Genomic DNA, 21,729 nt, shown 5'->3' on the forward strand with positions numbered 1-21,729 from the left:
CTAAGGCAATCGAACGCTCAACCTTTGGTAGGTGTTGAAGCCATGACCTTTGGTGTTAATTGAGGCGAAGTTAAGTAAGGCACTCGAACCATTCGAACCCCCAACTTTGGTTGGATTCGAACCTACAATAGGTGGGGTAATTAAGGCACAGTTAATAAAGATATAGTTAATTAAAGCATTTGAACCCACAACCTTTGGTAACAGTTGAATTCACAGCGTTTGGTGTTGGTTAAAGTGAAGTTAAATAAGGCACTCGAGCCCACAACCCAACATGCAGATACGGGTAAACCAGCCATATTTCCAATGAGCCGGAACTGGTACAGTGAATGCAGAAGTCGAATGCACAGTGTTAGCAAATGAATTTCATCTAATGGGTGGGTAGCTTTCTCGAAAGTTCTAAAAGTGGCACAGCTCATCCAGAAACAGCACAACACATGCAAAGTATTTTCTTTTATGAAAATATTCCCCGCCACGGTGGCTTAGTACCTATTGACCTCGAGCTCCACCACTGGAAAAGCTGGCGCCACCGTCGGCGTGACGTGCTCTTAGGGATCACGTGGACATAGCGGCCGCGGCGGCTGCTTCGGGAGCGCCGAAGCGAGTTGAAAACGAGAGTTTAAATTCCCTCGTACGCTGTGGTCCTCATTTAGTGGCGAGATTTTCCCGCTTCGAGTGTCTCCTTTACAACGCTTGAAAGCACTACAATAGGTAGTGGCTGCCTTTGAAGGCGCGCAACATGGTAGGCTACTGCTTGGTGCCGCAGTGGCGGACGTACGCAACGGAGCCCGGTGTCAGCCTTATTCACACGTAGCCGCAGGACAAGAAGCTGCGTGAAGCTTGGCTCGCGAAACATAAAATTGGCAAACAGTCATCGCCTACAACTCGGGTATTCAGCAAGCACAGACGCGAGGAAGATTTTTGCTACAGCGCCAGGTCTGCGATGTTCGGAAAACGCGCACTGACACGCTCGCCCGAGTCCGCTGCCCGACTAATGTCATGACGGTTTGGTCTATGAACTTGTCGATGATACTGGAAAGTTCACTGGAGTGGAAAGGGAGCGGTAAGAAGCACATTAAAAAAAGGCATGGCATATGGTCATGTTAATTGTGTTATGAATTAATTTAATGCACTGGATTACAAAAAAGAAGCAGCGGGAAATCGCACGCTGAGAACACCGATAAACATACACTGCGACGCAACTCGAGAAATAATATTGAAACGTACAAGAATTTTGAAGGAAAAAAAAAGATTGAATCGTCGCGACGGCACATCACAGTCCCCTCCCCGTAGGCGTCGAAGTCTCTACAATGAAATTATTTTTGTACAGCTCTGATAGCACCCAGGCAACAATGGTTGCTTGTACACTGTCAAATGCTCATATTCTGCGGCCTAAAGCTCATGGCACGGTGCGAAAACGCACACGCGGCGAAAGCGAAACAGTGCGCGGACAAGAATGCAGACGCGCAGTCGGTCGCTGCGAATCTATGCCATCGCTTTATTGAGGCTTCATTCTATTACGCTCCTTTAGTTATACAAACACTATAAGAACATATTTCACATAGTTTTCTCTCAGCGTTTACCTACCGTTCACGCAAGAAGCCGGTTCGGTAGACTCCATCGCGGCGACCGCGCGCAGTGGCGTTCACTGTACGTATTCGGTAGAGAGATAGCGTCTGTAAACGATTCTGTACTTTCAGTTTGCCCAAGATTATTATTTAGACAGTAAAAAACGTCTCTCGTTTCGTATTTGTGGTGTTTTCAGTGAGCGCTGACAGCAAAACCTATGTGGAACGCACCGCCCGATCCCTGATACTACGCCAGCGAGGCGCTTCCGATAGATGGCGACTCCGTAACTCCTCGCCGCCAATAGTGTTGCTCTACCAAGCACAAGGTCATGAGACAAAATCTCTGCTGCGGTGATTGCATTTCGATGGGGGCGAAACGCAAAAGCACTCGTGTCCTGTGCATTGGGGGCGCGTTAAAGGTCCCCTGGTGGTCAAAATTAATCTGGAGTTCCCCACTATGGCGTGCCTTGTAATCAAATCATGGTTTTGGCACGTGACACCCCAGAATTCATTCATTTGAAGAAAGTATTAAATATTTAAACTTGTTTATTCGAAGATGTGATTTGTACTTTGTACAGGTGCGGCCACTGCTAGAGGGAACATGAGAGTAAATTATAGAGGGACCTTACATGAGAGCCCGTGGCAGTGCTCCCTGCTGGCGCCTCTCGAAGTCTTGGCAGACGACCCACCATAGCAGACGACTCCCCGGGCTTTTCACCAATTGTTTTGATTGCGCCTGTGCCAGACGACTTCATGAGGCGCCGGTCGTGGGCACTCAGCAGAGTGATGCCATGAGCTATGTGTTCCCACTTGCAGTGGCCATGCCTGTATGTACATACAGTTTTGTACATTGTTTGAGCGAGAGCTCCATTTTGTCAAAACATTAAGAGAGGAAGGCCCAGAATACAGTCAACTTTAACTAAAGCATGTCCTTTGGTTAGCCTATTTGGTCAGTGGCATTTAACTTCCACTTATTGTTTCTGAAGGGTGTTATGGATCCAAATAAATGCCAAAGTCTATGCCACACAAAATATTTCTTTGTGAGACGGCTCCTAACTGCACAGTTATGCATCCCAATTTACACATTGAAATATCTTCAAGACCAGCAAGCTAAGAAAAGAAAAAAATGTCACCAGAGTACTTGGCAAGCTATTCATTCGAAGTGACAGACCTGAATGAACTTTTGTCAAACGGGGCTGCTCTGTCCGGCTCGAAGCTTCCCTCATACACCACCTTGTGGGATGCATGGTGTTTTCCAAATCTACTGGTCTTTATGGATAAATGTTCTTTGGCATTTCTACATCTAATGACAAATTTCAAAAATCAGGATTTTTATCCTATCGAAGGAGTGTTTCTTCGTTTTCTCATCATTCCTTCTTCTGCCCCACACTAAAATGATCAGCAAATCAGTTTGCACTTGCAGCACGAAGTTCATTTTGTGCTGTGAAGCCAGTTCAGTTTTACAGTTGACGACTTGCGTAACTTAGCTTGCAAAGAGTTCATAATGGTAGACCAGACATGAGTGAAGCATTGAGACGCATTCTCAGGTCACAGTCATGCCTTTCCATCTCAGCACATTTATATTTTTCATGAGAAAAGCAGTGCCTAATAGTACGTGTAGATGTCTTTATTTGTATGTTCTTCTTGTGAAACTGCATGAAAGGTTCTTTCCAGTCAGACTGGAAGTGGTTTGATCCATAATATAGCTTGTCAATTAACCTAACTTATTTCTTAAACTGTAGAGAAAGTATTGCCATGTCCAAAATGCAGTCTCTGCAAGTAGTCTTGTTCAAGTTCTCATCCTCAGATTAGAGCATGCGCTGCCGAAGACATGCTCTTTCATCAGTTGATGAATAAGCTTCTCCATGCAAAAAAAAAAAAAAAAGTGAACCATGAGTATGGTTATGAAAATAAAGAGTAGTAGTAGCAGTACTAATTCTAGCCTCCCTACCATCACTGCATATGTGCTAGTATGTGCTGAAAGATGGTCACGTATGTTTGAATGGTAGTTGTGGTGCATGTATTCAGGTGAGGTGGGCACCAATTAATCATGCTGTGCAGTGTTGCAATCAATGTGCATTGGAGCCTGCCACCAGGTAGTGGTGCTTCAACAAAAAAATTTCATCACTACCTAGGCTGTAGAGGTGTCTCCTGTTGACTGGCGTTTTCAACCTAGTGACAGCAGCACGTGTATATGTTTGGACATAGTGTGAATCACGTTATTCCCTAGCCATGTGAAATACTTCTCATGTGGTCTTGTAATGCATACAGGGCACCATTCAACAAGCATAGTGTGGCTGTTTCGTACAAATACATGGTCTTTGTATAAGCCGTATCTGGCGTTCCAACATGGCAAGTTATCGTTGCTCTGAAGTTTTTTACTGATAAAAAAGAAGTCAAGGAAATGTAATTGTTCTGTGACTGTAGAAGAGCCTTTACCAGTACTTGCCAATTGAACTTTTGATGTGCTGAGTGTGTGCTGGCAAGAGCACTGGGACGCTTGGTGTTTGGAAAAGGTGCCGTTGTTATCAAGACTGTTGGCAGGCAGAAATATGTGTTCAAAACAATGGCATTCTTCCATTGAAAACAAGAAATATTCCAGTCTTGAGGCTTGGCTCGAGTTCATTAATAATTGCTCGTAATAGATTAGGGAGATCATCATATACTGTGAAGTGCAGCATCATGCCCCCTGCCTAAATACTTTTGTCAACACGGAGGGGAAAAGTTTTTCTGTGTTGTTACTGTTTGTGCTGGCTTTATCAGTAACCTTTGTGCTGTTACAGATGTCTCCATGCTGCCTGCGAAATGTCTAAGAAGTTTGCTTCAGGCTTTGCCAGAAAACCAGCTTTCACAGAAAGCATTCACTTGTTTGCTCTGTTACGTAACACAGTTCGGTATAAGATTGGTTTAGCATGGCGGCAGCGATATGACTGTTGATGTGACTCTTGTCTGGAACAAGTATAATGGCTATTTCGCTTGCAGCCCCGTCATCTTACCATAGCAACCATGAGAAAAAAACTGTTTTACAGTATTCACTGAGCTGTAATCGTCAGGATAAAGAAAATGACACTGCAATGTACAGGCAGAGAATCATAATGTAAATTATGCAGGAGAGCCGACTCTGGCATCCACTAATGCGTTTGCTGTTCTGTTATTGATGCAGAGGACACAATTGCACTTGGCACACGTAGCACACCCCCGCCATGCTCTGCCCCCGCTGCTCACCCTCTCCACAACAGGCCTTTGGCAATGGTTCTCCCCTACTTCTCCTGGCTGCTGGCGCAAATACAGCACACCCCATGCCATTAAAATTGTATATTAAATCGGCAGGCTCTTATGCAGTCAAGGAGGTCTGCAAAGTAGACAAGAATTGAATGAAGCTGCATGTTGGTTCGATTTCAAAAATGCACTTTGCATTGCTCAATTGTTGGATAAGTTTTGCAAGCTTAAATCGGTTACTTTCATCTGATACCGACTTGTCTCAAACTGTTGTCATGCTACGCAGTTGTCGCGGTACACTGTATTGTTTCTGTCATGGTTTGTGTTTTGACAAACTCGAACGTGATTTCTCGTCGGGCATGTAGTGATTTTAAGTTAAGATTGTTTGATGGTGGATTAGAGAACTCCTGAACACTTCTGTTCTCGGATGACAGTGCAGGCATGGCAAAGGAAATTATAAATTTCCTCTTCTTGTCACCTATGCGCAAAGGGTTGTTTAGTTAGTGAAACAAGGACGTTCCTAAGGACATAGCTGTAAAAGTGAATGTTGATGCAGGTTTAATTTCTGGTTATAGTGCATTTGTTGTCCCATTTCTTTTATGTTTTAAGTGCTCAGTACTGAGATGTTAAACATCCACACATGTTTTTTTCGTTTGCAAGTAATCATTGTGTCACGATATGTACATGATATATGCATGCAGAAAATCTAACAAAAGCGTAGATATCCCTGATGGTTTAATTGCTGCTAATAGTGAGAACAGGCTGTGGGGTGGAGATAGCGAGAGCTTAACATGAATACTTTGTGTGGATTTTGAGTGATAAGATTTATCCACAATGATCATGACAAGTGAATATCCACAGCTAAGCATCTGCAGTGGAAGCTGAAGCAGACGGCAAAGGTTTATGTAAACTGATGTGCTGGAGACGACGTACAGCACACTCGTCTGTAGTTGGAGGTGAAACAAACAAAGGGGGAGAATGCGATGACTGTGTTTGGTGACACAGTGGTGAACAAAATGCACCAAATCTAGCAGCTGGTGCAGAGTAGCACCAAGTGTCGCCATCTGTACAAGTTCCAAAACGGCCCTTTTGCCTCATCAAAAAGGAAACACTGCTGTCAGATTGGTTGGCTCTCCCATATATATTTTTCTTGTATATCTTACTCTGTGCTGAAAACACAGTTCAGTCAAGCTAATATATAGCATGGGATTCTGCATGTTTTTAGAAATCTATCTAGTTTGTGAGTTAGCTTCAGTGACAGAAACACAAACTGGTGGATAAGTTAACCTCAGAACTTTGCAGTTTCATATTGTACTTTTGTTGAAGTAGTAAAATAACTGTCACAGAAATGTGGCAATGTTCTCCACTAGCAAATGTGGTGCATTTCTAACCTTTATAAAAAGCTGTGTTTATTTAATTTTTTCGTATGTTAGAGTGAAGCAGTTTATAAATAGGGTTCCATGCATTTTTCGTGTCCGTGAACAAATCTGTGTGAGCAAGAACTATCATTAGCAATGGCTCGTGCCACTGCTTGCGTGGGCGTTGTTGTCTTTTACCACAGCTGGCTCATTAGTGCCCCCTCGGCATAACTGTGCGAACGCGTTCGTACCACTGCTCTCATGTTCATCGTTGTCTTCTTCTACAGCTGGCTATGTTGCCATTCATCATGCCAACATTCCCATACTGCCCCTTCCTCTGCAAAGGCACTGGCCCACTCCCAACTGGTGCAGTGCTTTCAGTCTCAAATTCTTTGCCTTAGTATATCACGAAATGGAAACACGAATCTATATAACAAATGTATAAGACAAATGAACACGGATGTATAAAAATAAATGTGTGTGCATACCTTTCGTCACGATGACCAGCAACCAAGACAGTAAATGTGTTCATACCTTTGTTCAAAATTCAGTGTCGCCTGTTTGTCGGGTGCTACACAGCTTCGCTGGTCATCTACCTTTATAGAGTGAAATGGTTCAAGATTATTTTTTTCATTTTATATCACTATAATTGCTTTAATTCATATTGAATTTCATATTCTTTGTGTGTTGAAATATCAGTTGATGGTTTCATTGTGACGCAAAAAAATTCATATTTAGTTTAATAGGTGAGTGTCTGATGCAGTGTTAAATACAAAGAGTAATTCTACTAACTAGTCATAATATCAAAATTTCATGCCAAATCCAACCTCCACATATTGCAAGCAAGAATTTGCATGCATAGAGCGATAGGAACTTGTGTGAGACATGTACCGCACTGCTGCCAAGACAGTGATGTGTTGTTTGTGTAGCCCAAGGTTATCATGTATTTTGCAGACAAGTGTGGCAAGTCTTTTTGATTGCCAGGTATAGCACACTAGTTCAGTTGTGTAACGCCTCACTTGAATCGCTTTCATGTGCTCTCTGTGACTTTGCAGGGTCCTCACCATTGGGGTCACTGGAGCAGTACGAGTCGCTCGTGTCTGTGCACAGCCGGCTGCATTCCTGCCGGATGTGCCCTTACAAGACCAAGAAAAGGGCGCGCATGACGACTCATGTGCGCACACACACGGGTGAGCGCCCCTTCAAGTGCCATCTATGTCCATGCGCATTCACTCGGAATTGCCACCTGAAAGAGCATCTGCGCACCCACACAGGAGAGCGTCCCTACCAGTGCCACCTATGCCCTTGTGCATTCACTCGAAATTCCCACCTGAAAGAGCACCTGCACAGCCACACAGGAGAGCGTCCTGTGTCGCGGAATAAACTCTTAGTCCACATGTTTTGTCATGCAGGGGAGAAGCCCTAAAGGTCAGGGGTTTTCATATTTTTTTCTTTTTTTTGTAGCTGAACCGATTGATCGAATTCTTTGTGGCACTAGGCGATTTCTATACTGCAATGAGAGGTTTCCTGCCCCTTCAGCCATAGAGTTCCTTGTAATTTTACCTAAGTTCAGCTGTCACGACTGTCTGTGAGAACTTCTTTTCTTTCCTGTGACTTCATAGCTATGCCAGCATATCGATGGTATGGATTGTCTTGAATGCGGCTTGGCCTGAAATGTGCTCATGACTGTGTAAATAGGTTTGTCTATATTATTTTAGCAAGGGAAAAGAAAGTAAACAAAACAGAAACATAATTGGAACCAGGGCAGAGTAGCATGTGCCAAGTTCCTCCCCTTGTCGTTTCTGATGTGTCTACTACCTCTAGGATAGCTACGCCAGACCACACTCCAGCCTATTCTCTTCCTCTAGGACAGAGGGGGAGAGAGCAGCACGTACATAAGAATTGCTTCCAAGAAAATCTGATGATGACAAGTCTTGTCAAAATGTTCGCTTAAAGCGTCACTCCTTGTTCTGCTAATCCTGATCACTTTAAATTTCCATCTTTCTTTCAACTTCTGTCTTGTTCAAAACTATTTTCAAAGTTAGTTTCAAACATCACCAGATTGCTACCTTGTTAGTGCATTTACATCTTGCCTAGTGTCGGGGCTCATTTGTTCCAGCAGTCCAGGTAACTACGTGATTTTATTGCAGCAGCAGTTAAAATCTCTAAACTTGTGTTTGCTGTGTCCATGCATCTTGTAAAGAGCTGGAAGCAGTGTGTGTGGCTTCCTCGACCATTTCTTGAAATTTTATAACAAAAAGCGTAATGCCGCATTCTCTATATGTAAATTGTTGGAACCAAGCCATATAAGCTTATTCTTTCTATCTAGCTTCACACTTATATGGAAGGAAACAGCAAGAACTGCAGATGGAAGGGTGACACCCTTCACAACGTGGTCATGGGGTATATGTGTATCGTGTACGTGTCAGTGTGTGATAGGTGTAGCCAGGCTTGCATTGTGACCATGTACTCAAGTTGTACCTTGAGTACCATGATGTCCTGCATGATCTTGCAGCTGGATATTTGACATAGTAAGCTGCTTTTGAATTATGCTCCCTTTTTTCTGGTCTTAAAAATTGCATAGCCATAGCTGTCCATGAGAGGAAATTTTGCTGCTGCCTCTTAAAACAGAATAATTTGATTAGTGATCTGCAAACAAAAGTAACAGTTGTTATGTGTGTTCTTTCCTCATTTGAACATTGGCCCTGTATGTGTTATGTGTTTTGGGACTTTATGTATAGTAATACATTTTTTATTGTATATTATGTCCCAATTGTGAATTTGGTTCCTTGTACTGCATTTATTTTTATGTTTAGTAACACTGGCATTCTTTAATTGTCATTACTTTAGTACTGCAATGTGTGCCTAGTATCACTTTTTCTCTTTTACTGTTTGAAAAACCTGTATTGTTTACTTTAGTGAACATATTTCATATGCTGCTGTTGTATAAAGTTGTGATGAATATATTGTTACGCCCACAAAAGGCGTTACTTTGAAGCCGGGTAGAGTTAGAAGCGATGGCCTTGGTCAACTCAGCGCCTGTCGAGATTCAGCCAGCCAGCCACACGTCGTCGTCCTCGTTCACTACTCTTCGGTGCCCCCGCATACTGTTTGTTGAGGCGTGAACCCACTATGCACCTAAGCGCGTCACATTCGTGAACCCACTATGCACCTAAGAGCGTCACATTTCCCTCCGCGCAGACGAAGCCCGCCAGGCAAGTCAAACAGGCTGTCGAGAAATAAAGGGCTTTAAACGGGCGACATGCGAAAGTTCAGTCTTTGCTGACCGTCGGCCATTTGATGTGAGACGTGCTATGCGGTAGGTTAATTCGCTGATGCGCTCCGTAATAACATAGGGTCCAACATAGTGGGCCAGCAGTTTTTCACATAGTCCACGTTTCCTGGTTGGTTTCCAGAGCAACACTAAATCACCTGGGTCATATATCACGTGTCGGCGTCGGCGGTCGCAGCGTGCCTTCGAGCGGTCTTGTGAAACAAGAGTGCGTAACGAAGCAAGTCGTCGGGCTTCTTCAGCAAGACAGACTGTCTCTGATATACAAAGATTATCGTGGCTGGAAAACGGGAAGATAGTGTCTAGTGTATAACGAGGCGGACGAGCGTAGAGAAGAAAGAAGGGACTGTAGCCCGTAACTTCATGCTTTGAGGTGTTAAATGCGTACGTAATGAAAGGTAGCACGCTGTCCCAGTTCTTATGATCTGACTCGACATACATGGACAGCATGTTAGTAAGAGTTCTGTTCGTGCGTTCCGTAAGGCCATTTGTTTGGGGATGATACGGAGTGGAATGTCGAAACCTTGAAGCACATAGACGAAGCATCTCTTCGACCACGTCTGCAGTGAACTGCCGCCCACGATCGCTGATGATGACTCTGGGAGGTCCATGTCGGAGAATGACAAAACGCAGCAGAAAAATACACACTTCGGTTGCAGTAGCCGATGGTATTGCAGCTGTCTCACAGTAGCGTGTCAAGTGATCGGCACACACGATAATCCAGCGATTCCCATCGGATGAGCGCGGGAAAGGACCGAGGAGGTCGATGCCAACTTGCTCAAAGGGAGAGCTGGGGGGTGGCACTGGATGGAGTTGACCAGGAGGAGCACTCGTCGGACGCTTATAACGTTGACACTCACTGCAGCTGGACACATACTGGGCGGTCGTCTGGCGCATTTTAGGCCAGTAGAACCTTTCTTGGAGGCGGTAGAGAGTTCGCGCAGAACCCAAATGTCCAGATGTTGGATCGTCATGCATAGCGCGCAAGACGGAGACACGGAGACTCTCCGGGACCACCAGAAGATATCGTGGGCCTGTAGTAGAATAGTTCTTTTTGTAAAGAACCCCATCACGAACACAGAAACGAGTGGATGGTGCTGATTGCCTTGCAGTAATGAGCAGTGGTTCTAAAGTTCTGTCTTTTTGTTGCTCGACCTTGAAGGTATTTATATCAGGAAATCCCGGCTCCAGTGATGCGATATAGCAGTCGAAGTTGTCCGCGTCGCAGTCCGTCGTTGGAAGCGGCATGCGCGAGAGGCAGTCAGCGTCGGCGTGTCGGCGGCCGCTTTTATAGGAAACGGTAAAGTTATATTCCTGTAAACGGAGTGTCCAACGCGCAAGCCGGCCCGACGGATCACGGAGATTAACCAGCCAGCAGAGAGAATGATGGTCTGTCACCACAGTGAAGGGGCGCCCGTACAGGTACGACCGGAAGCGCTGTACTGCGAAAATAACTGCAAGACATTCTTGCTCTGTAACGGTGTAGTTACGCTCGGACTTACTTAAAGAACGACTCGCATAGGCGACGACGTGTTCTTTGGTGTCAACGCGTTGAATAAGGACGGCGCCGATGCCAATACCGCTAGCGTCCGTATGAACTTCTGTGGGAGCCGCATGGTCGAAGTGTCGGAGAATGGGATGAGACGTCAGACGATACTTCAGCTCACGAAAACTAGCTTCACATTCAGGAGTCCACTCAAAGGGAACGCCCTTCTGGAGGAGGCATGTCAGCGGATACGCGATGTTGGCAAATCCACGAATAAACCGGCGGAAGTACGAGCAAAGCCCTAGGAAACTACGTAGCTCTTTTACATGGCGAGGTTGCTTGAAGGCTTCCACCGTAGCAGTCTTCGCTGGATCAGGCCGTATACCGTCCTTATCCACTAGGTGTCCCAGAACGAGTGTTTGGCGCTCTCCAAAATGACACTTCTTCGAGTTGAGCACCAAACCCGCTTTGTCCAAGCAGTCTAGCACAAGATCGAGACGTGCGTTGTGCTCACTGAACGTGCGCCCGAAAATCACTACATCATCTAGATAGCACATGCATACTTCCCACTTCAAACCACGCAGGATGTTGTCCATGAAGCGCTCGAAAGTTGCAGGCGCATTACAGAGCCCGAACGGCATCACATTAAATTCAAAAAGTCCATCTGGTGTTACAAATGCCGTTTTCTCCTTGTCTGCCTCGTGCATAGGAATCTTCCAGTACCCCGACCTCAAGTCAACAGACGAAAAGTAAGACGCTGATGAGAGGCAATCGATAGCATCATCAATACGCGGAAGAGGATATACGTCCTTTTTAGTGATGGTGTTGAGGCGGCGGTAGTCAACACAAAATCGCCATGTACCATCTTTCTTTCTAACCAGGATCACTGGCGCTGCCCACGGACTACAGGATTCTTGGATTACATTCTTATTTAGCATTTCGTGGACTTGGTCATTGATCACCTTGCGTTCCGACGGTGAGACTCTGTATGGTTTCTGTCGCAGCGGTTGGGCAGATCCCGTATCGATGCGATGGTGTATAAGAGAAGGAGGAAACAATGGTGGTCCCTCTTTCTGGAAGAAGTCAAACAGTCGGGCATGTTTTAGCAGAATATTCGCCACTTCGTGACGCTGCTTAGTGCTGAGCGACTTGTTTACCATAGTCAGAAATGAGGAGTGCGCCGCAGGGCAGACATTAGCGAAATGGCGCTCATCCGCAGAATCAAGGGCCTCTGTAAGAATGGCGAGCGATAGCACGTGATCTTCATGGTAGGCGGCAAGTTTCAGACCCTGTGGTAGTATTGCAGGTTCACTCGAACAGTTTACGGCCCATAAGTTGGTGCGTCCCTGAACAACTGACAGCGTGAAATACGGTATCAGTACATTCCTCTTGATGCAACTCACGTGAACGGGCTCCACGGTAGCGTCAAACGTTCCGTCGGTGGTGGGGAAACAGGCGACTGAAACACACGTTGCGGATAACGGAGGCACAACTGTATCCCGGGATACACAAAGCACACTTTCACGATACGGTGGAGCTTCCATAAACGCCGCAGCAAAGCTCGTACCTACACTGATTTCACCCGTTTTGCAGTCGACGGTGGCACCACACAGTTTCAAAAAATCAAGACCCAGGATTACGTCATGCGTAGAATGAGGTAGAACAGCGAACTCCGCGTTAAATATTTGACCACCCAAGGTAACGTCTACATTACACACGCCCACAGGATACAACAACTCCCCACTCACTCCGCGAAACGTATCGGCACGGTCCCAGCGAAACATCACCTTTCGTCCTAGGAGGCTTTTAAACGCAAGACTCATCACTGAAACGGTTGCTCCCGTGTCCACTAAGGCCATGGACGAAACCCCGTCAATTAATACAAACACCTTATTCTTAAACATACAAATGGTTGGAGGTATCTCTGTCGATATCGAAGATTGTCCAGCGACCTCACCTCCAACGGCCGCGCTGGCTAGTTTTCCGGAGGTGGCGACGGGTATCGACGCCGCGGTGAGGGCGACCGGCTTACACGAGGAGCGGGTGGTGGTGTCAAGCTGCGATCGGATGCTGGAGAACGGTTCCGTAGCGGCTCCGGGTGCCGGTGAGGCAAGCTTCCTAAATATGTGTGCGAGGGCGAATATGTTTCGCCCAGAGGAGCGCGGTACCGCCTAGGCATCGTCGATCGGTCGAACCTCGGTGGTTGGCGGCGATTGCAGTACCTGACAATGTGACCCAAGTCGCCACAGCTATAGCACACAGGTAAACGACGATCGATGAACTGCCCTTCGAAGCGCTCAGCCGTGGGGGGTCGTGTAGCAGAGCGGAGCGGCTGAGCCTGCTGCACAGGAGGAACGGTCGGTCTGCGTGCAAACCTGCTGGGGCGAGGGTGTTCTGCTGGTCGGTGTTCGGGCGTAAATGTGTCCTCACGTGGCCATGGAGCACCTCTGTGGTTGACGTCTGTGACACATACCGCCGGTTGCCAGGAAGCGCAGGGTGCGGCAGGCGCCATGTGTTGCGGCTAATAAGCGTCAGGTTGTTGTATGACGTCGCGCACAAGTTCCTGGTGCCGCAGCAGTTCTTCACGCACGATCTGCCATATAGTAGACGAAAGATCGGCAGACGGGCTCTCATCGACGCTGGCAATGGTTGTCACATTCGCCAGGCGTCCAAACTTTGGCACAATGCGACGTGTTTTCAACGTCTCAAACGTACGGCAATGACGCACGACATCTGAGACGGAATCAACGTGTTCCCGACTTATGAGGAAATTGTACACATCTTCTGCAATTCCTTTGAGGAGATGTCCGACTCGGTCTTCCTCGGACATCTGCGGATTTACGATTTTGCACAGCTTGAGGATTTCCTCTATGTATATAGTGCATGTTTCTCCAAGAGCTTGAGCTCTTTGAGCAAGTGTTCTCTCGGCGCGTTTCTGTTTGGCGTGGGTGTCGCCAAAACACTTCTTAATTTCCTCGACAAAGTGCTCCCACGTTGTTAGGGAGTCTTCGTGGTTTTCATACCACATCAGCGCTGTCTCACTCAGAAAGAGTGCAACATATTCAAGCTGAGTGACAGAATCCCAACGGTTGTAGCGGCTCACCCTTGTGTAGTGCATCAGCCACTCGGCGACGTCTTCGCCCACTTTTCCCGCGAACGAGCATGGTTCCATGTAGTGCCGCAAAGGTCCAACTGGCGCTGACCTTTGAGAAGGTGAAACTATAGCTGGCATTTGTCCACCTCCGTCCTGAGCCATAGGGAAGGTCGTTGGCAAGAGACCGGCAAGACGACGGCTCCGGCGAAGTTCTAGATGTTGCGACTCCGTGGTACGTTCTGTCGTACCCAGCACCTCCACCACTCTGTTATGCCCACAAAAGGCGTTACTTTGAAGCCGGGTAGAGTTAGAAGCGATGGCCTTGGTCAACTCAGTGCCTGTCGAGATTCAGCCAGCCAGCCACACGTCGTCGTCCTCGTTCACTACTCTTCGGTGCCCCCGCATACTGTTTGTTGAGGCGTGAACCCACTATGCACCTAAGCGCGTCACATTCGTGAACCCACTATGCACCTAAGAGCGTCACAATATGCTTCTTATTAAAAGTGGCGATTGTCATATGCTTCATTTCTGCCTGTATTGTAGAGCTGTTATAGAACCAGAATTAGGCTTATCTAGCAGGTATTTATGTAGAGCTTCGTACTCTCTCCTAATGCTTTTGGCGAGTCTTGATCGCGTTACCATGAGTTTGCTCCCTTCTGGTCCTTTCCCCTTGATCGCATGGGAAGACGGTGCTCGTCAAGCCACCATTGTTCTCAACTCACCCTTGCACACTTTCTCTCATAGAAATGCATACAGCGTGCAAGGCCTGATAGGATCTTATCACACTTGGACCTTATATGGAACATGATGCTCCTCCGCCTTGAGAGGTGCATTCACAAGCAGCCACTTGTAATTCTACCATTTGACTATCTGCATCCTGGAAGTTTATATTTACTGTCTTGGTATACCTTTGCTGGTGCAGAAATTTCATCATATTCAAGTGTATAAGTACACTTTGTTGCATCGAGGTTTTAAATACATGGTGTTCTATAGACAAGAAGATATAAAAGGTGAAATACTTTGATATATTGAGAATTTAATTATACTGAAATTTGTTATATCGAGGCTTGTCTGTACTTCTATGCGAAAAAATTATGTGATGCTTTGTTTAATACGCAACTACATTATGCCGTATGTTACATACATTCTAACACACCACTTTCACCACTTAGCCATAACATCAAAATTGCATGCCTGAGTCAACCTCAGTGTGTGACCACCAGAAGTTTGTTGCTTGTAGCGAGATTTTTTATATATACCAGGACGTGTAGATTGTAGGTAGTGGTCTGATGCTACATCCTGTGCTGCACCAGTTCACTGTTGCCGCCACAGTAATACATGGGTTAGGTTGTGACATACTTTGCCAAGAAGCATGGCAATCCTCCTTGATTGCCAAGTGCAAACCCCTAGCTCCATCAAGCACTGACATATTGCTTGCAACACCTTCCTGTGCTCTCTGTGACTTCGAAGATTCCTCACTTCCAAGGCCCCAGGAGCAGTGCCAGTCATTTGTGTCCTTGCATGCCCATTTTCATTCTTGCTGGCTGTGCACCTACGTGACCAAGAGCAAGCAGCACATGACAGGACACCTGCGCAGCCACACAGGCGAGCGTCCCTACCAGTGCTATCTGTGCATGGACACATACGCAGCATCTGCGCAGGCACACGCGAGATTGTCTCTTTCCTGTGTGCACTGAAGCATGTCCTTACGGAAGGATAGACTCTTGATCTACATGCCCCATTACACAGGGGAGAAGCCTTAGAAGTGAGGGGCTTGCAGGGCTGGTTTTTTTGTCAGTCGATTGGTTAAATTTTTTACAGCAGTAGGCGATTTCCAAACTGCATAGAGAAGCTTTCAGCTGCCTCTTTCATACTTTTTTGTAATATTACCGAAATGAAAGTTGACTACGGCATATATTTTTTCACAAAAGTTACAGACTTATGGAATTTTTACACGAATTGAATGGAAAAAAAATTTACCTTGCCAGTTGCAAAGTTAATATCACCGAATGTAGTGCTGTAGATAAAACTGCTAGAAGACGAGGCTGCCAAATACACTAAATGGTAGACTACAAGTAAAAATCATAGGTCTGAAGAGAAAGCTTGCATTAACCATTTTCTTTTTGCCTTCCTTCAGGAACTTTAGTTGTTTCACTTCTGAGAATTTGTGATACTTCTTTTGGCAGACAGGGAACAGTAACCAGGCTTTAACATTCTTTCGTTGCGAAATAGTTTGTTAGCTTTTAATATTCAAACATAACTATAAGTCTTCTCCAAATAAGAATATGAATACTTAATGCATAATATTTGCCCACCCCTAGTTAGTATAAGTTACCAGTAACTGGCTCATTGCTTTGTAATAAATGCACGCAGTAGTCATTGTGCACTTAAAGGGGCCCTGATCGAAACGATTTTGACGATTTTGTACGAACGTACTGAGTCGTTAGAGTAGGTCCTTCTGATCATTGACGCATCTAAGTGCTCCACGTAAAGCATGTAATTTATTATAAGGTTCTAAAACTTGTACATCGCTGCCGATCGCAGCACACTGCTCGGCGGAATGTTCAGCCGCCCCTACCCATATGACGTAAATCACCCAATTGACGTCAGTAGGGTGAGCTATCCGATTGGCTGCCCATGCAGGTGCTTAATCGATAATTTTTCCATCTTTATGGTGAACAAATTATGTTCGTAATAGTTGAAATGTTAGTTAATTTGTTTGTATAAAAAGAAAGTAAGAGAAAGAGAATGCACAAGAATTTCTCACTACACTTAAGCACTTCAGGCACACAGCAAGCGTCGTCTACTTGTGTTACGTGCTCCATTTTGATGAGAGCTCAGCGGTCATAGTCTGTCTCAGTCTTTTCCCAAGCACTATGATTCGACTTTGTTGCATTGTGGACTGCAAACGTGGCAACTGGCAATATGTCAATCTGCGACATCGTGTTCCTCTGCAAGGCAGCAGACGAGTGGACTGGCTGCAGTGCATCTGATTGTCGCTATCTGATCGGCGCCAGAATTTGTGCGTTTGCGGCCGTCCCTTTACACTGGAGGATTACTACCACAATAGCGTTTCGCGAGTCTGGCATTCGGGTAAACGCAACAGAGGGGACAGAGCCTGGCCGCTTGACCTTGCTGTTTCATGGGATGAGCAGAAGCGCAAACATGAATGGAGGGATGAATGGAAGGTAGGAGCGTCCCCTTTGAAACGGGGTGACGACAGTTGCCACCATGCTCAGCTTTTTATTTTTGTTTACCTGTGTAGTGTGTTATTGATTCACCATTTTCTTTAAATACGTCTTCCTACCCTTTTAACCTTATGTCATCTCTCTGCTTTTGAGCCGCCAATCCTCCAATCACCTTTTGCTAATTTCCACCGCATATTTATTTGCATGACTATTGTTATCTCTGAACCCAAGGCCTCAGGAAGCGTGACTGTGCCCGCATCAACATTGGAATGGATACCATCACATTTTAGTATTAGGTGTTCTATTGTTTCTACAGATTTACCACACAGTACATGTGTCTTCTTCTTCATTAAATTTCTTTTTATAGCTCCGCATTCTAAGATATCCTGACCTAGCTTCAAAGAGTAGCGCACTGCCTCTTGAGTTATCATAAAATGCTTCCTTCCTGATCTGCTGTTTCCAGTATCGATATAGTTCCACACTATGCTTCTTTTCCATTGAATTTATCCAATTTTTACCTTCCGCATTTTTAACCTGTCGTTTAATGCTCTGTCTTTCTTCGTCCTCGTGTCTGGCATACTTACTGGTTAACTTCCTAGTTCTTTTCTGCCACTGTGAGTCAACGCTCTTTCTGTATAGGTATTTAAATACCTTAGGTGCCCACCTGTTATTGTCCAATTTCTTCAGGCGGTTTTCGTATAGGATATTACTCTGAGCTTCCCACGCTTCGAACGATACCCAGCCCATATCCCCCTGTACTACATTGTTTGTGGTTTTCACGTGGGCACCTAGTGCTAATCTTCCAACAGCTCTCTGATTTACTTCTAGTCTCGACTGAACCTCTGCCCTTAAACACAGGACCGCATTCCCGAAAGTAAGCCCCGGCACCATTACTCCCTTCCAAATACCTCTCAGTACCTCATAAGTGTTGTACCCCCACAATGCCCTATGTTTCATTATCCCGGCATCTCAGCCATCTTGCGATAAGAGACTGTTCGTGCTTTTCTGTGTACATCTGCCCTTTGTTTATCCATACCCCGAGATATTTGTATTCAGCCACTCTGGGTATTTCATGGCCTTGTATTGTAAGCTCCTGATCAGTTGTATCGTTGAAAAACATCCCTCCGCACTTAGCTACACTAAAACTGAAACCTAAACTGTCTCCTTCGTCTCCACAGTAATTAACCAGTGTTTGCAAATCTGCCGGGCTACCTGTTAACAGTACAATATTGTCCACATGCATTAAACCTGGTAGTCGTTGCTCAACAACCTTTCCGCCTAATCTGTACGACAGATTATACCCTAGATTGCTTCCTTGTAACCTTTTTTCCATACTTATGAACAGCGGCGGTGATAGAGGACAGCCTTGCCTTAATCCTTTGTGTACCTCGGCAGTTGTCGTACTCTTAATTCCTTCCCATGTTATTTCAACATTACTTTCTCGATATATTTCCTGTAGAAAATCAATTACCTCATGACCAATACCTTCATCTTTTGGTATGTTCCACAGGAGTTCCCTGTTCACGTTGTCGTATGCACCGCTTATGTCCAGGAAGGCTAAACACAGAGGTCTATTTTCCATCTTAGCTGTTTCTATGCACTGGGTAAGCACGAACAGGCTATCATCTAAGCGCCTACTACTTCTGAACCCGTTCTGAAGTTTTCTGAGTATTCTATTACTTTCTACCCATGACTGCATTTTTAATTTCACCACTTGCATCACCAGCCTATATATTGTTACGTGTGGAAAGACACAGACGAGAGATGCTATTTACACGCTATTTACACTGGAGCCAGGCAGCCAGGCTGACACTCGCTCGTGCCGAGGGCACCGACCAACTTCTTCGTCGTTCTCGCGGCTGCTCGTCTCTCGCGGAATGATATCGTAATATTACCCCCCGGCGGCAAAAGCACCGTCACGGTGCTGTTAAATATCCAAGGGGCATGGAGAGTTGTAGGGCTTGAGTCGGGCAACGTGGACAATGTCACTGGTTGTCACAGCGGATGACGTCGTGGGCGTGGCTAGAACGATTTCATAGGTGACATCGGTCACTTTGCGTATCACGCAATATGGGCCTGTGTAACAGAAAAGCAGTTTTTCACAAAGGCCGACTTTACGCGATGGGGACCAAAGCAACACGAGGGCTCCGGGCACAAAATGGACATCACGGTGACGGAGGTCGTAGCGTTGTTTCTGCTTGTCTTGAGACACTTGTAGACGAGTGCGCGCAAGTTGGCGAGCATGGTCAGCATGGGCGATTGCATCACGGGCACAATCGCTAGTTGAAGCTGTGGCGGACGGAAGCACAGTGTCCAGTGGTAGCGTCGGTTCGCGGCCATACAGGAGGTAAAACGGGGAAAAGCCAGCAGTTTCAAGACGGGAAGAGTTATATGCAAAGGTAACGTAAGGTAGAGCCAGGTCCCAGTCACGGTGGTCGTCTGAAACGTATTTGGATAGCATGTCTGTAAGGGTGCGGTTCAAACGCTCAGTAAGGCCGTTCGTTTGGGGGTGGTAGGAGGTGGTAAATTTATGCTGTATTGAGCAGGCACGCATTATGTCGTCAATGACTTTGGCCAAAAAGGTGCGGCCGCGGTCTGTAAGCAATTGACGCGGAGCACCATGCATCAATATAATATCATGTAGCAGGAAGTCCGCAACATCAGTTGCACAACTGGTCGGAAGAGCACAGGTTACGGCGTAGCGGGTCGCGTAGTCCACCGCGACTGCAACCCACTTGTTTCCTGATGTAGATTCCGGAAATGGGCCTAGAAGGTCCAAGCCGACACGATGGAAGGGCTCGGCAGGGATGTCGAGCGGCTGCAGGTAACCAGCGGGGAGCTGGGAAGGCTTCTTGTGTCGTTGGCAAAGTTCACAAGCGGCGACGTAACGTCGTACGGAACGGGCAAGGCCCGGCCAGAAAAAATGGCGACGTACACGGTCATAGGTTCGAGATACGCCGAGGTGTCCTGCCGTTGGTGCGTCGTGAAGCTCTTCTAGAATGGTGGAGCGGAGGTGTTTAGGTACTACAAGCAGGAACTCAGAGCCGTCTGGATGAACGTTACGACAGTACAGAGTACCGTCGCGGAGGACGAAGAGGCGTAGAGTAGCATCGGCCGGAGAGTGTTCAAAACGGTCGATGAGTGCTCTGATGTAGGCGTCACGGCGTTGCACGTCGGAGAAATGAAGCAGCTGGGATACCGAGAATACGCAAGAAGCACTGGCAATATTGGAGGAGTCAGAGTCGTCAACAGGGTAATGCGACAAACTGTCAGCGTCTTGGTGCAGGCGGCCAGACTTGTACACCACGGAATATGAAAATTCCTGTAGCCTCAAAGCCCATCGACCAAGCCGGCCTGTAGGATCTTTTAGCGATGAGAGCCAGCAAAGAGCATGATGGTCAGTGACTACGGAAAAAGGGCGACCGTAAAGGTAAGGACGGAACTTTGCAACCGCCCAGACAACAGCAAGGCATTCGCGTTCCGTAATGGAATAGTTGCGCTCCGATGGTGCTAGGAGGCGGCTCGCATAAGCAATAACGCGATCCTTGCCACGCTGACGCTGGGCTAAGACGGCACCTACGCCATGACTGCTGGCATCTGTACGTAATTCTGTAGGGGCATCAGGGTCGAAGTGGGCGAGAATGGGTGGTGAGGTTAGAAGAGTGACGAGACGAGAGAAGGCGGCGGCTTCTGCAGTACCCCACGAGAATTGTACGCCTTTCTTCAAAAGATTAGTTAGGGGCTTAGCAATTGTCGCAAAATCTGGAACAAAACGACGAAAGTACGAGCACAGCCCTACAAAACTTCGAACGTCTGCGGCTGTCTTCGGAACCGGAAACTCTCGGACAGCGCGAGTTTTGTCGGGGTCAGGCTGTACTCCGGAAGCGTCAACTAGATGGCCCAGAAGAGTAATTTGTCGGTGGCCAAAACGACATTTCGATGAGTTAAGTTGCAGCTTCGCCTTTCGAAATACATCAAGTATAGTTGTGAGACGCTCAAGGTGAGTGTCGAACGTTGGCGAGAAGATGATGACGTCGTCGAGGTAGCAGAGGCATGTGGACCATTTGAAACCTTGGAGCAAGGAGTCCATCATACGCTCAAAGGTGGCAGGGGCGTTGCATAATCCAAACGGCATTACTTTAAATTGGTATAGGCCATCAGGTGTGATGAACGCGGTTTTTTCTTTGTCCATATCGTCAACAGCAATCTGCCAATATCCCGAACGAAGATCAATAGACGAGAAATATCTGGAACCGTGCAGGCAATCAAGGGCGTCGTCTATGCGTGGGAGCGGGTAGACGTCCTTTTTTGTAATGCTGTTCAGGTGACGGTAATCAACACAGAAGCGCCACGTGCCGTCCTTCTTCTTAACCAACACCACAGGTGACGCCCAGGGACTGGATGAAGGCTCAATGATGTTTTTATCGAGCATTTTGTTCACTTCATCTTGAATTACTCGGCGTTCCGACACAGAAACTCGATACGGTCGTCGGTCGGCTTGACCGCGAGCGTCTGGCCTAAAGGGCG

General features: G+C 46.5%; 1 protein-coding gene across 1 annotated transcript in view; it reads left to right on the forward strand.

Moving 5' to 3' along the window:
- Positions 1 to 9,344, forward strand: part of LOC129384053 (uncharacterized) — a 50,187-nt gene extending 40,843 nt beyond the window's left edge. Inside the window, exon 4 of the mRNA XM_055069136.2 lies at positions 7,198 to 9,344. Coding sequence (XP_054925111.1) covers positions 7,198 to 7,568 — 371 coding nt within the window. The 3' untranslated portion in view covers positions 7,569 to 9,344. The remainder of the gene's footprint in view (positions 1 to 7,197) is intronic.
- The last annotated feature ends 12,385 nt before the right edge of the window (positions 9,345 to 21,729 follow it).

This window comes from Dermacentor andersoni, chromosome 9 (assembly GCF_023375885.2).
Source record: "Dermacentor andersoni chromosome 9, qqDerAnde1_hic_scaffold, whole genome shotgun sequence".
NCBI lineage: Eukaryota > Metazoa > Arthropoda > Arachnida > Ixodida > Ixodidae > Dermacentor > Dermacentor andersoni.